The sequence below is a fragment of the Microcebus murinus genome, chromosome 16, assembly GCF_040939455.1.
Source record: "Microcebus murinus isolate Inina chromosome 16, M.murinus_Inina_mat1.0, whole genome shotgun sequence".
NCBI classification, from domain to species: Eukaryota; Metazoa; Chordata; class Mammalia; order Primates; family Cheirogaleidae; genus Microcebus; species Microcebus murinus.
Window position 1 is genome coordinate 30,287,975 of NC_134119.1, and position 13,420 is coordinate 30,301,394.

The following is a 13,420-nucleotide window of genomic DNA, read 5'->3' on the forward strand; positions in this document are numbered from 1 at the left end:
TTTTGAAAATGTACAAAGGCAGTGTGACTCCAGCTCTCCCAAGGGAAGCCTCCAGTGCTCATGGACTGCCACCTGACGTCCATCTTGTACATGGTATGACCATTAAGTGCCACCCAAAGCATGTAAGCCTCTTGGCCAGACCTCCACATAAGCAAGGTAGGTCCTTCTTTAAGCTAGACATGTTTTGTTCAGGCTTTCATTTGTTACTCAGCCCGTCAACAAATCTTAGTAATACTGCTGTAGCACTGTGCTGCGTGTTTCATGAGGAGCATAGAGTAGGGTTAAGAGCATGAGCTGGAGGCCAGATTGCTGGGGTAGCATCCAGTGCCACCACTTACTGGCCATGTGATCTCACCTCACTGTGTCATATTTCCCTCAGTAGTTTCCGTGTGCATAAAGTACAGAGGACAACACCTGGTGTGCGGTGTCGTCACCAGCACATCTTGGTGTCCCCAGAAACCCTCAGGGTGGCTAGTGTCTGCTGGGTGCTGGGGCTAGTGTCTGCTAGACACTGCTGGGGCTAGTGTCTCCTGGGGCTAGGGTCTGCTGGCTGTGGTCCCTCCCAGCCACAGAGGGAACAGGCTCATTCCTGCAATCCCAGGCTGCAGTGGGAGACAGAAAACAGAAAGATAGACAGTGAAACAGAGAGTGTTAGACAACATCAGGAAGGACAGTGGAGTCAGGCAGTGGAGGTCGATGGCCTCTTTAGGTAGTCCCAGGGAAAGATTTCTTGTGGAAGGGACCACTGGGACCACAGGCAAGGCCACCAGGACCTGCAGAGGCCCTGGGTGGGTGTGGGCCTGGCAGTGTGAGGAACGGCTACGGGGACAGAGAGCAATGGGGACAGCAGCGGGAGGTGAGGTCCGAGAGGAGCCAGGCAAGACACTGTGAGGATTCCAAATGTTTGTACAGGTTTTTAGAAGCACTTTTTAAAGACTGTGATGGTTAAAAAAGATTTTAGGTAGGGGTTATTGGCCTATTCTCAAACAAAACCCAGCATGGAGAGAGTAGTTTGTCCCCGCCTACTCTTCCTCTCCTCATCGCTTCCTCCAGCTAGAGTTTGTTTTGATAATTACTTTTGATAATTACTTTTTTTTTTTTGAGAGACAGAATCTCACTCTGTTGCCCAGGCTAGAGTGCAGTGGCGTTGTCATAGGCTGCAGTTGCAGCCTCGAACTCCTGGGCTCAACCTCTTGCCTCAATCTCCTAAGTAGCAGGGACTACAGGCATGCACCACCATGCCTGGATAATTTTTCTATTTTAGTAGAGATGGGATCTCATCATGTTGCTCCAGCTGGTCCGGCCTTGAACTCCAGGCCTCAAGCTATCCTCCTGTGTTGGCCTCCCAAAGTGCTAGTATTACAGGCATGAGCCACTGTGCCTGGCCCACTTTTAACAGATGCACTTTACCTCTCTATGTTTGAATTTATTAATGTGTGTTTGTTGCCATTGTATACTATTTTGCATCTCCTTTTCCTGGGAGAGTTTTCTTTGTCTCAGTGCGTAGTCTGTCTAAAATGTTCAGAAATAGGAGTTGGTCTTTTTAGTAGCTGCCCCCTCCACTGCCATGAGACCAGCACGGTGCTCCCGTGGGTAGGTGCTCAGTCAGTAGTTGTGGGGTGATTGATTGTGGAACAGATAAGATGCAAAACATAACTAAGTGAGAACAGAAGCTTCAGGAATCAGGCCTAGGCTAGGGTGGATGAGGTGGGTGCTGAGACGTGAGGAAGTGGGACAGGGCCAAGAGAGAGGCAGTGTCCGAGGGGCTGGGGAGAGGGCAGCCTCCTAAGGCTCTCTGTCTCTGGCTGGAGCTATCTCCTGTCTTCTCCCGTGTGGTGGGCAGCTAGGGTTGCAGGTCAGGCAGCGAAGCACCTGGTGAACGTGGTCCTCGCATGTTCTCGCAGCACCCAGACCCCTGAGAACACTGTGGCCGGTGACAGGCTGAGTGTCTTGTGATTGAGGGGTGCTGTTCTCACTTCTCTCTCTGAAGCCCTGGACATGGACACTTTCATCAAGGCCATGAAGAAGGTTCTGAGTGGTGCATCGGAGGATACGCTGAAGGCGCTGTTTTTGAAGGTGGACTCGGACTGTAATGGCTTCGTCACCTGGGTGAGGAGGGTGCCCCGCGGCCTCAGGTAGCTTGAGGGAGGCTGGAAGGTACAGTCCCTGACCCATCAGTGGGGCAAATGCAGGGTTGAAGACGGGAGGGCAGTCACATCAGAAAGCCTCCGTGGATGCTGGCACCAGCTGGGGTGTCTTTGAGAGGTCCTTCTGGAGACTTCTGTGAGCTGCCTCATTGCAGCTCATTCCTCTCCTGGGGTACAGAAGAGTGTGTGACATCTGTCACTGGTCCCTGCATGAGACCTGTGGGATGTGCAGCGGTGGGCAGCAAGGGCCTCCCCACCCACCCCGTGGCTCTCCTGCCCACCAACCTCCTGCCCAGCTCTGCACTCACGCTGGTGCCACAACCCTCTCATGGTCCTTTATGTTCACCCAGGAACAGGCAAACCTGTGGCTGTTAAATCCCAAAACACCAGGGTTTTACAGCATCGTTATAATAATGCTTTTGTTTTTTGCTGATTCTAAATGTTCTGCAATGAGCATATATAGCATTTAAGCATACAGAAAAGTACAACATAGTCTGACATATTGGTGTAGTAAGATGGCAGTAAGTATTAATAGCATTTACACCGGGCACTGTGCTAATACCTTATGTATTATTTTACTAAAACCTCACAGGAGTCCTGTGGGGTATGTGCTATTGTTTACCTCCATTTGACAGGTTGGGGAACTGAGGCACAGAGAAGTTAGGAAACTTTGCCCAGGGCTGCAGAGCTAGTTAGCAGTTGAGCCAGTGTTCAAGCCCTGGGAGCCTGCCTCAAGAATTCATAGATGAATTCCCCCTTGGCTTAGATATACATTCTGGGGTTTCTTTTTTTAATTATTTTGCCTTTATTTCTCTTGACATTCTGTAATAGACATGTTTCCAGCATTCTCTGCCCTTTACACAGTGATCCTTCTTAATAACTCCCTATTTCTTGTTATAGCATCATATGGTGTCTCGTTTTGGCCTTGGCCATGATGGCAAGGAGCTGGTGCGTGTGGTTTAGAGTTGCCCTGGTGGCCCTGGTTTTGGGTCCTCACCTACTGTTAACTTGATACATGAGCTCCGGCAACTCCTACGTATTTATCTGGGCCCCAGTCCCTTTATCCACATAGGTGAATAGAGAGCCTCCCCTGAGAGGCCAGGGTGGCGGTGCGCTGAAGGGGCGTCAGCGTTCCTGGCGCGGTCAGGGGGAAGCGCACCTGCGCCGTTTTCACAGGTGCTGGCACATAGGCCCTTCACACAGCCGGGGTTCCAGAATGGGCTGGTTGCTTGCTCAGTCCCTTGGCCAGTGCTCAGGAAGCAGCCTCCAGAGCTCCTTGGAAGGGGCTGGGAGAGATGGGGAAGGACCCCAGGAGCCAGGCTGGGGCTCCCAAAGCAGATGCGGAAACTGTTTTGCCAACACCCTTCCTCCCTTGCGTTCTCTTCCCGAGGCAGGAAAAGTATATGGATTACATGATGCACGAGTTCCAGGGAAAAGAGGAGATGAGGAAGAACCAGTACCGCCTGCACTTCATCCTTCCCATGACGGTCATCCCCCTGTAAGGAGCCTCTGCCCTGGACCTGGTGGGCAGGAGGGGGTGACTGGAGGAGTGCTGGTGCCGCCCTGCCATGAAACCCCTTCCTAAGCCCACGAGCCACTCCTCCGGGCCGACCCATGGGCTGGTGTCAGGCCTGCCGCTAGATGTCCTGTGGCTCATTTCAGCCTCACAACCCTGTAGGTATTTGTGAGGGCCTAAGGCAGGTGAATTTGTCCCCATTTCACAGATCAGGAGACTGAGGTTCAGAGAGCTCAAGTGGCTTGCCCCAGGCCAAGAGGTAGAAGGTGGTGGGGCTGCTCCGTCCCAGTCTCGTCGCCCTGTCCCCGCAGCGTACTGCTTTGCTTCTCCAGCATCCTCTGCTGGCCAGGCTGAGTGGGATAAGACCCAGTGGCCGTCTTATCCACGGGGCCACCGGCGGCTGGCATATGCTGGCGTGGGGCATTCCCCAGAGGTGACGGAGGAAATTGCTCCTCGAGCCCCGGGCCAGGCCGCGGAGGCTTCAGTGGGGCTGGCCCTTGGGAGCAGGTGCCTCTGTGCCTCCTGGAGCTTGGCGGCTCTGTCTGTGCCTCGACGTCTGCCTGCCCACCTGTGCCCGCCCCTCCCTGGGCCTCTGCCAGCCTCTGTGCCCACGGGACCGGGCTCTCAGGGCGAGGGGAAGCGTCTTTTCCTCTTAGCCATCTTAGGGTCGTTGGCGCAGTCCCCTGCAGTAGAAGACAGATTTGCAGGGAAGAGCATACGACTTATTTAACATAAGTTTTGCGTGATGCTGAGCCTTCATGAAGAAATGAAGACCCCAAGAAGCAGTTAAACCTGATGTTTGGCCGGGCGCGGTGGCTCACGCCTGTAATCCTAGCTCTCTGGGAGGCCGAGGTGGGTGGATTGCTCGAGGTCAGGAGTTCAAAACCAGCCTGAGCAAGAGCGAGATCCCGTCTCTACCATAAATAGAAATAAATTAATTGGCCAACTAATATATATAGAAAAAATTAGTCGGGCATGGTGGCGCATGCCTGTAGTCCCAGCTACTCGGGAGGCTGAGGCAGGAGGGTTGCTTGAGCCCAGGAGTTTGAGGTTGTTGTGAGCTAGGCTGACACCACGGCACTCACTCTAGCCTGGGCAACAAAGTGAGACTCTGTCTCAAAAAAAAAAAAAAAAAACCTGATGTTTTTGTGCTGGGTTTGATAAAGAGTGGACAGTCATGGAGAAATAGGCTGGGGCAATGGGAGTATGAGCTAATGTAATAGACTGGGAGAAACTTAGCAAGGCCTGTAGCTTATCCCAATTTTCTCTTATTTGTTTGTGCAATTTTATAAACCCAGAGAGCATTTCCAGCTTGGTGGAGAAAATAACCAAATCACGTAGAGTTATCTTCGTGGAAGGGTAACTTTTAGGAGTTGGCTCACCTTGACTGAGCCTAGGCCTGGCGCACCAAGTGCACCATCTCACCTGATCCCGCCGCCCTGGGAGGTGGCGATACGGCATCGTGCGGGTGAGGAAGCCGGGGCCACTCCGCGATGGCCTTTCCCTGAGGCTGGCGTCCCTTCCACAGCTCTCACCTGTCACGCCCGTTCCGCACGGTCTTTGGGCCTGATGAGGTGGTGGGATGGGAAGTGAGGACTAGGGGGGCACTGGGAACACTCATCAGGCTCCCTACAGGGCTGTGGCCTGACGGCGGGGGAGAGGAGAACCGGGTCCGGCTGTGTGTTTCCCTGTGTCCTCTGCAGAGGTAGCAATGGCAGTCGAGTTTCACAGTGACATGGCTTTTCCTGAAGCCCTGGGTCAGGTCGGACCATGCCCACGGCAACATTTGGAAAGGACTCTGGGGTAGGGGTCGAGGCAGCTGGGTTCCAGTTTCAGCCCTGCTGGTAACCAGGACATAGCTCCAAGCAAATGGCAATCCCTTGGGTCCCTGTAAGGCCAGGCAACACCACCTGCCCTGCCGGGCCCCCAAATTGGGAGCCTAAGTGGGAGAGTGTGTGCCGTGGCCCTTAACAGAAAGCTGGCTTAGCCCAGGTGGGGCAGGAAGGCAGCGCTGAGGCTTGCTGGGAAGGTGGTAGGGGGGCGTCCTGCGAGGCCAGGCCTGCCCCAGGAGCTGTTTGCTGTGAAGAGTTGGGTGCTGGGGCCCCAGTGCCTCCCTGCCCCCTTGTCAGCTGCTGTCTCATTCTTGGGCTCTGTTCCCACTCCACCCTGGAGCAGTAGAGCTGTTGCTAGAAAGGATTAGTTCTCAGTTTTCCGTTATAAGTCCCACTGCGCCCGCCCTCTGTGCGCTGCTGTTTTCCCATAAAAGAAGCACTGCAGAAGACCCCTGTCCCATCTGTTCTCTATCTCCTCTGTCCCGTTGCACGGGGAGGGGGCTGGCTGGCCGTAAGCTTGCTGCTTTCGGAGCCCACCTCATACCAGCGCCACACGTGGGGCTCTCTCTCTTTGGCCACTGTTGCTGCTGCAGGAGAGATCTGCTTGGAGGAGGGGCAGAGCCCACATGTGTTGCCAGCTGCGGTTTCCAGCATGCACGAGTGCGTGCCTGCGTGTGTGAGCCACGCTCTGCGCGCTCGCTTCTGCATGTCTCCCTCTGGGGCTGTGCAGGTGCTCCTGCTTTCTGAGTTGTTCTTGCGTGGACAATTCTCTCTCTTGTCACCTTCCTAGGAATCATGGCTGTGAGATTGTGAAAGTGGAATTTTTAACCCGCCGGTTCAAGAAGGTTGGATGTTTCCTGACTGTCACCAAAGACGGGACCCTGCAGTTCTGGTCTGAGTCCTTCTTGCTGATCAAGTCCTTCTGGGTGAGTGGGGCCTGTGCATGCGGGTGCTGGAGAGCCTCGGTCTTAGCGCCCTGACGGGAAAGGTGGCCGGACCCGGAGCGTGCTTGCTCTTGGGATTTGTGGTCCAAGCATCCTGGCCTTGTGGTCACAGCCCCTGGGTCGGATACTGGCTTCACATGGGAGCCTCACATTTCTTTTTGGTGAAGCAGGACCCCACCCGGATGCCCCTTCCACGTGGATGTCCCACAGACACCTCAGGCCCAGTTTGCCCAAACAGCGTGTCGCCTTAGCTCTCCTGGCCCACCAGGGTTACTTCTCTGTGTCCCCATCTCAGTGAATGGCATCATCATCCAGCAAGACTCACATGCTATAAGTCAGTCACACCCGTGCTGTCCCCAGTCCTGCTTATTTAAACCCTTTGCCTGGGTTGGGCAGGAAATCCCAGTGGCTGTGAGCATAGGCTTTCCAGCCTGGCCCCAGGGTTAGATCCTGCCTGTACCACCTGCCAGTTCTGTGACCCTAGACAAGGCACTATGCCTCAGTTTCCTCATCTGTCAAACAGGGATAGTAGTAGTACCCCGTGACAGAATATTGTATGCAGGGCAAGGCACCCAGCAAGCACCTAGTTCCTATCAGCCGACATCATCATTGCCTTTGTGCCCTCAGCTCCTGGCAGGAGTAGAGAGCGACAAGACACTCAGGAATACCCACTGTGCGTTTGGTGTTGCCAGTCCAGTGCAGACTCCTCCAGCTAGCGAGGAAAGCACTGCTCTCCAGGGCTCTACAGATGGGCTTTTGAGAATCTGCGTGCAGCATGGAGGGTTTTCTAAGCCTGTGTCACTGCAGAGTGTGGCATAGTCGCATCAGGGCCATGCCTTGGGGGAAGAGGGCCGGGATGGAATTAGGGTCTGTGGAGCCTCCTAGGCGCACCCAGGGGGAGTCCTGTCTGCCTTCCCGAGGCTGTGGCTTCTGGCACCCTCCATCCTCCTTTTCTGTGTGTGTCTATTGATGGTGGGCACATTGCAGCCTGAGCTCCTGGTTGTGGCTGCTCGTGGTCACCTCAGTGCCCCTCAGAAGCCATAGCCTGGGAGGGCTCAAGAGGACAGAGGAAGGCTCCCTGGGACGCCCAGCAGACCTGGGATTCTTCCTGGAGGGGCTGCTTTGGCAGGTAGATTTTGGCAAGAGTGGGCCTCTGTGGATGGCCTGTGAACGCTCACCGTGTGCCCGCTGTCACGCAGAGGCAAAGGCCTGGAGTTTGAGGTGGGGCCTGGGCCTCAGTCACGAGTGCGGCAACCTTGGGAAGTCACTGAAGCTCCCTAGGGTGCTCCGTTTCTCATCTGCACAGTGGGAGTGGTGGGAGTGATGCAGCTACGGATATATGGATTTGACCCCAGCCTGGCGTGGGAGAGGGCCTCAGGGGCTCTGTGTCCTCACTGCCCGAGGTACCTCGGGGAGCACAGGCCTCTCTGCTCTTGGTGCTGAGTTCCAATGAAACAGTCTGCTCCCTGCCTCCTGCCTTCACCGTTCCTTCTGAACATTTATCTAGAGGAATTGCTTTAAAACACCCCCAGCCCCTTCTAGATCATACTTCTGCTTTCTTCAGTTCAGAACCTGTGGGTATTCAGGGAGTAAATAGCATATTCCTCAGGTGACCACACCCAACTCCTCCCCTTTCTCTCGAATCCAAGCCTGTTGGGCTGGCCTGCCCAGGGACATAGCAGCTCATTTCTGCTGAAATGGCTTTGCTGTGGCTTCCCCTGCCTGGGGTGCTAACTCCAGTTCTGCTGCGTGCGTGTTATGTGAGCGTGGCACCAGAGTACAGAAGGGTGCTGGCGCTGAGCTGTGAGTGCTGGGCACCACCCCTGATGTGCTGGCAATCGTTATTCCATTTGTTCCTCGCAGCCTTGCAGAACGATTGCTCATGAGTAAGCCGCGTTGACAGGTGACACCTGCAGATGGTAAACAAGGTTCAGACGCATTGGGGGTGTTAGGGTTAGGGCAGATGGTAGAAAGTTAGTCTCCCTTCCCCAGACCTTAATTCTTCTCCCTGGAGGCAACTTCTGTGACCAGTTTTGGAGTGTTCCTCCATGGCTAGCCTCTTCTTGTACCCTCCTCTTTTCTTGTTAAATACACAAGTGGTAGCACATTGTAATGCTGCTCTCCACCTTGCTTACTCGTTTGATATTAATATATCTTGGCAACTCTTCTTTCTGGGCCTGTGCACAGCTCCCTGTTCTTAGTGTCTGGGTGATGTCCCATGCTGTGGGTTGACATAAGCAGCACTTTCCAGGCGGTCCCTGGCCTGTTGCTGTCACAGCAGTGCTGCAGTGCCCTTGAGTACGTGCAAACACACCCATACATATGTCTTGGAAACAGCTCCCTGGATCAAAAGCTATGTACATTCACGGCTTTGATAGAACAGTGAAACTGCTCTAAAAGGGTTCGTGAAGGTGTGTGTTCTTTAAGCCCATTTTACAGATGTGGAAACTGAGACTCATCCAAGACCTCCATCATTAGCAGTCAGGGTAGCACTGGGCTCCTTGCCAAGTCTGTGCCTGGCTCCAGGGCCTCGTGTGGCAGCAGAGGGTTTGCGGGGAGCCTCCTGCGCTTCTTGGGCAAACTTCCCCAGCCCGTTTCTGCTCTTCCTCTGGCCAGCTTCACCAGCAGCTCCACAGCCAGCAGCTGTGGGTCACTGACATGGTGTGTCTGCACAACAATAACCTCGTCGCAGTTGCAACTGCTGAACAGAAGATAGGTGAGTCCACTGGGGCTCTCCAGGGCGGCTGTCAGCCATTGGGAACCATGCATTTGTACTTGCGTGAGGTCTGTTGGCCGAGCAGCTGTGAACACGGATTGGAATGTTGCCCGGTGGTGAGGCCTTAACAGTCAGAGTGTGGTTAGTGAGGGCCTGCCGAGTGCTGGGTGCCACAGAGGTACCGGGAGGGCCAGTCACTCCTGCTGTTGACTTCGCGACTCCCACTTTGTGTGCCGACGCCAAGTAGGCAGGGGTGCTCAGTAGATGCTGGAATGAATACACGGATGTTGAACAGATCCAGGTTTATAAGCCAGAGGCCATAACCAGTTTATCTCCAGTCCCGATTCTACCTGCTATCTCTTGCCACTCCTCGTCCAGCCCACCTTCATCTCTCACGTAAATAGCAGCGAAACCCCTCCTACTTGCCACACTTCCCCTCCAACCCCCAGAGCCAGGGCACACTTTTAAAATGCCTGTCTGCAGAAAGCCTTCAACTTTCCCCCATTGCTCTTAGGGTGAGATGGGCTCCTCAGCGTGGTCTACAGGCCCTAAAAGGTCTGACGTCTGTTTCCCCCAGCAGTCTCCTCCTCACCTGTCCCTCTCCCTATGGCACTGAGGCCACCATGGCCTTCTCTTACCTCCTCTGGTGGACTCTGTGGCCTCTGTCGTGTGCTCTGCCATCCCGCCTGCACCACTCCCCACTCCTGCATGTTCTGCTCTTTCTTTTGCTCTCATCTCAGTTGTCACTTCCTCCAGGAAGCCTTCCATGACCACCTTGTCCAAGTCAGGTTCCTTTGTTAAAAAGACCCTCGTGAGATTGTTCCTCTTTCCTTCAAAGTCCCCTTTTGAGTGTAATCATCATTTATTAGTGTGATTCTTAATTTAGCGTCTGTCTCCTCCAGACTGGAAGCTCCATGAGGCCAGGAAGCTCCATGCGTCTGTTTTGCTCAACTCTGTATCTCAGTGCCTGGCCCTTCCTAGATGCTCGATGACTATGCATGGGTGGCTGGATAGATGAGTGAATGGATGAAGCATCCGACTGAGTGGACTTGTGAGGTGGGCAGGGAGAGGAAATGGCTAAGTGAAACTACAGTTGATGACACAAGGCTAAGTGGGAGAAGACGGAGCAGCTGTTCTAGAACAAGCAGGGACTTTGGAATCACAAGGACCTGATCTCACCACTCTGTAGATATACAACTTTGGTCAATGATTTTACCTCCTGGTGCCTCAGTTTACCCAGTGGTAAAATGGGGCCAACAATACATGTCTCCAGGGTGAGTGGGGCTTAGTGGTTAGGTGTGTGATGCCCCTGTCATAGCGCGGGGCACATGTTGGGTGCCCAGTCCCTGTTAACATCATTGTGAGGGTAAACTGTGATGCAGAAGGGGAAAGTGGGCCGTCATCAACGCCAGCTGGAGCCCTCTCTTTGTGGCCCACTCGGGCTTCAGTTGCAGTGCCCACTCCCCGAAGACCAGGTGCTGTTGGTGTTCTCTCCCTATCCTCAGCCCTGAGAGTTTGGCACTAGAACCCCATTTCATCATTGCTGTCCCGATGGAGCAGCTGTCATCTGCTCAGAGGCACTCAGTCAAGGACAGAGGCAGGGATGGAAGTGGCACCTGTGTGACCCTTGGCTTTTAAGGCCCCAGCCCAGCCAGCCCTCCTCTTGTGCCCCCCCTTCTCGGTGGCTGGCCATGTGCAGAGCAGAGGGGGCCAGAACCCGCCACTCAGGCGGGGACGATAGCGCAGCGGTGAGGCTGTGGCTCATTAGACAGAGGCTGGGACTGAGGGTGGTTGGGTTGAAAGGAGCCAGACTTCTGAGCGGAGTTCGGAGCTGAGGCAGCTGGATACAAGGGCATCATTGAAGGCTTTTGAAAAGGACGAAAGTAGGTTTCAAAAGGTTAGCCTGGCAGGGGCTGGTGCAGGACAGAGTGGGGGAAGGGGCCAAGGCTGCAGGAAGTCTTCTCTGTGAGCCCTTCCTCACAACGCACCTGCGCATAATCCGCACCTGTGCATAATCCGGCAGGTCCCTGCCTGGTCTGGGGCTTCTAGCAGTGGGGGTGACGGGGCTGGCCTGAGCCCTGCCCTGGGAAGGAGGCGGGTGAGTGATCGGCCAGGCCCTGGCGTGGGTTCTCTGCTTCTGTCTGCTGCCAGCACCTGGAGGGAAGCTCAGAGAGCATGAACGGGATAGCCGAGGGCCACAGGGGACCGAGGCTTCCAGCTGGCCGCAGTGCCCAGGGTCAGCATTTGCTTGTCACCCACAGTCACTCAGTGAACCTCCGCAGAGCACTCGGTGCTGTGCTAGGCGCTGAGGATCCTGCAGGGTGCCACATGGACATGCTTCCTGCCCTCCTGGAGCCCACGTTTGAGAAGGAGAGACAGACCCTAAATGCCAAACAGAACAAAGAAGTGGTTAGAGGCCGGGAGAAGTGCCAGGAAGGAAATCAACAAGGACCTGAATGTCCAAGTCATCTAAAATCCAAAAAAAAAAAAAAAAAAAAACAACAAGGACCTGAGGAGAACAACAGTGGGGTCCTCGTTTAGGCCATTCTGAGGAGGTGACATTTGAGATGGGTCTTCAAGGAGTCCCAGGAGTGTTCTGGGTGGAGGGAACGGCAGTGGAGAGGCCCCGAAGTGGGACAGGCCTGCTGTGTCCGAGGCGCTGAAAGGCTGGAGCCTGGTGTGCGGGCCAGGGTGGGGCGTGGGGTGCAGTGGGGGCGTGGGGTGCAGCAGGGGAGTGGGGGTGCAGCGGGGGACTGGGGGTGCAGAAGTCCACAGTGGCTGGCCACACAGCCCTTGCTGACTGCAGCTGGGCACTTGGGATTTTATTCTGGGGCGGTGGGAAGCCATGGGGGCGTTTCAGCAAGGACCTGGCTTGGTGGGTTTACTGTGTGACCAGTTGCCTCCAGTTGCTTCGGGGAAAGGGTGGGAGGGGCTAGAGAGGCTTCAGGAAGAGCTGGGAGGCTGCTCCCCATCACTGGAGACCTCCCAGGCCTGGGGCAGGGGTTTGGGTTCCATGTGCACCTTCTCTTCTGCCTCTCCCCAGAGTTCTTTGATATTAGTAACTATCAGTGTGTCCGGGCCTTCACCTTTGCTGATCTGGACAGCTGTGTCCTGGTCATGGACTACTGGTGAGTCTCACGGGAGAGCTGGGCAGGGTCTTGGTGGCAGCCACATCACTTGGTAGGGTTGGGACCCCCAGAAAGCATCCCTGGAAACAGCCCTGGTTCTGAGGCCCGTGGATCCTCCTCCCGCCAGCCTGCTTCTCTCTCGGGGTCACCTCTCACCGCCACTCAGACCTTGGAGTCCTTGTCGCTCCTCTCCTTCTCGCTCCCCACCCAAATCGGCCGTCAAGCCCTGGCAGAGGCTTGTCCTGCTTGGGCCGAGGACTTGGAAAGTTGTAGGCTATAAGGAGGGTGACCTGACAAAGGGCCATTAGAGGACTAGGGATTAATTTATTTTGGTTGAAAAAAACTGAGTTCTGGTTTAACGACGGTCTGGATCCAGGCTCCTGGGCCCATATCTGTCAGCGAGGCCAGCAGGTCCTGCTGGAACTGTGCTCGCTCCCAGGTGCAGGGATGGCCTTGGAGGACGGGGAGGGGCGGGGGCTCATAGCCTGGTCTGTCTCCACCCTTCCCCAGGTCTGACTATCACAGAGGTGTGTTCTGCTACGGGGACACCAAAGGCAACGTCATCATCTTCACCTCCGAAAACGTGACCGACGGGCTGTTCAACCCCAGCGTCCTCCCCAAGGCCTCCAAACGGGGTAGCTAAGATGCCCAGGGCAGGGTGGAGGCTGGCAGTGCACTGGGAGCGGGTGCTGAGGTGGCCCTAGCCCCACGGCTCCTCCCTCTTTTGCTCTGGAGCCTCTGGGAAGGTGGCTCCTCGGAGCTCAGCATCCTGTAGGAGAGAGTGGCGGTGGGGTGGGAGCAGGATGCCAGACGGGCTGAGAAGGGGCAGTCTCTCTGAAGGGTGGGGTTGTGCAGGTGAGGGCGGGGGGCTGCAGGGACCCCCCTCATCCAAGGAAAAAGGAAGTGTACTAGCTGTGTGACCCTGGGGAAGTCACTCATCCCCTCTGAGACTTGGGGTGAGGGCACTGGCTTCCTTGGATGGTGGTGAGGAGGCTTCTGCTCTCTTTGGCTCTGGAGCTGTCTTTGGGTGGGCAGGGGGTGGGGAGGAGACGCTGCCCTGGAGGCGGGCTCTCTGGGGCCTGGAGGCCACCTGGCTGACGTGGGTGTGAGTAAGCACCGCCGACGTCACTGAGCCCC

At 55.4% G+C, this 13,420-nt stretch overlaps 1 protein-coding gene across 1 annotated transcript in view; it reads left to right on the plus strand.

The window, feature by feature from the left end:
• Positions 1-13,420, plus strand: part of EFCAB8 (EF-hand calcium binding domain 8) — a 59,916-nt gene that overhangs the window by 6,190 nt on the left and 40,306 nt on the right. The window contains exons 3-8 of the mRNA XM_012754930.2: positions 1,991-2,109; positions 3,542-3,645; positions 6,286-6,421; positions 9,056-9,155; positions 12,199-12,283; positions 12,794-12,918. Of these exons, the coding sequence (XP_012610384.2) occupies positions 1,991-2,109; positions 3,542-3,645; positions 6,286-6,421; positions 9,056-9,155; positions 12,199-12,283; positions 12,794-12,918 (669 nt within the window). The remainder of the gene's footprint in view (positions 1-1,990; positions 2,110-3,541; positions 3,646-6,285; positions 6,422-9,055; positions 9,156-12,198; positions 12,284-12,793; positions 12,919-13,420) is intronic.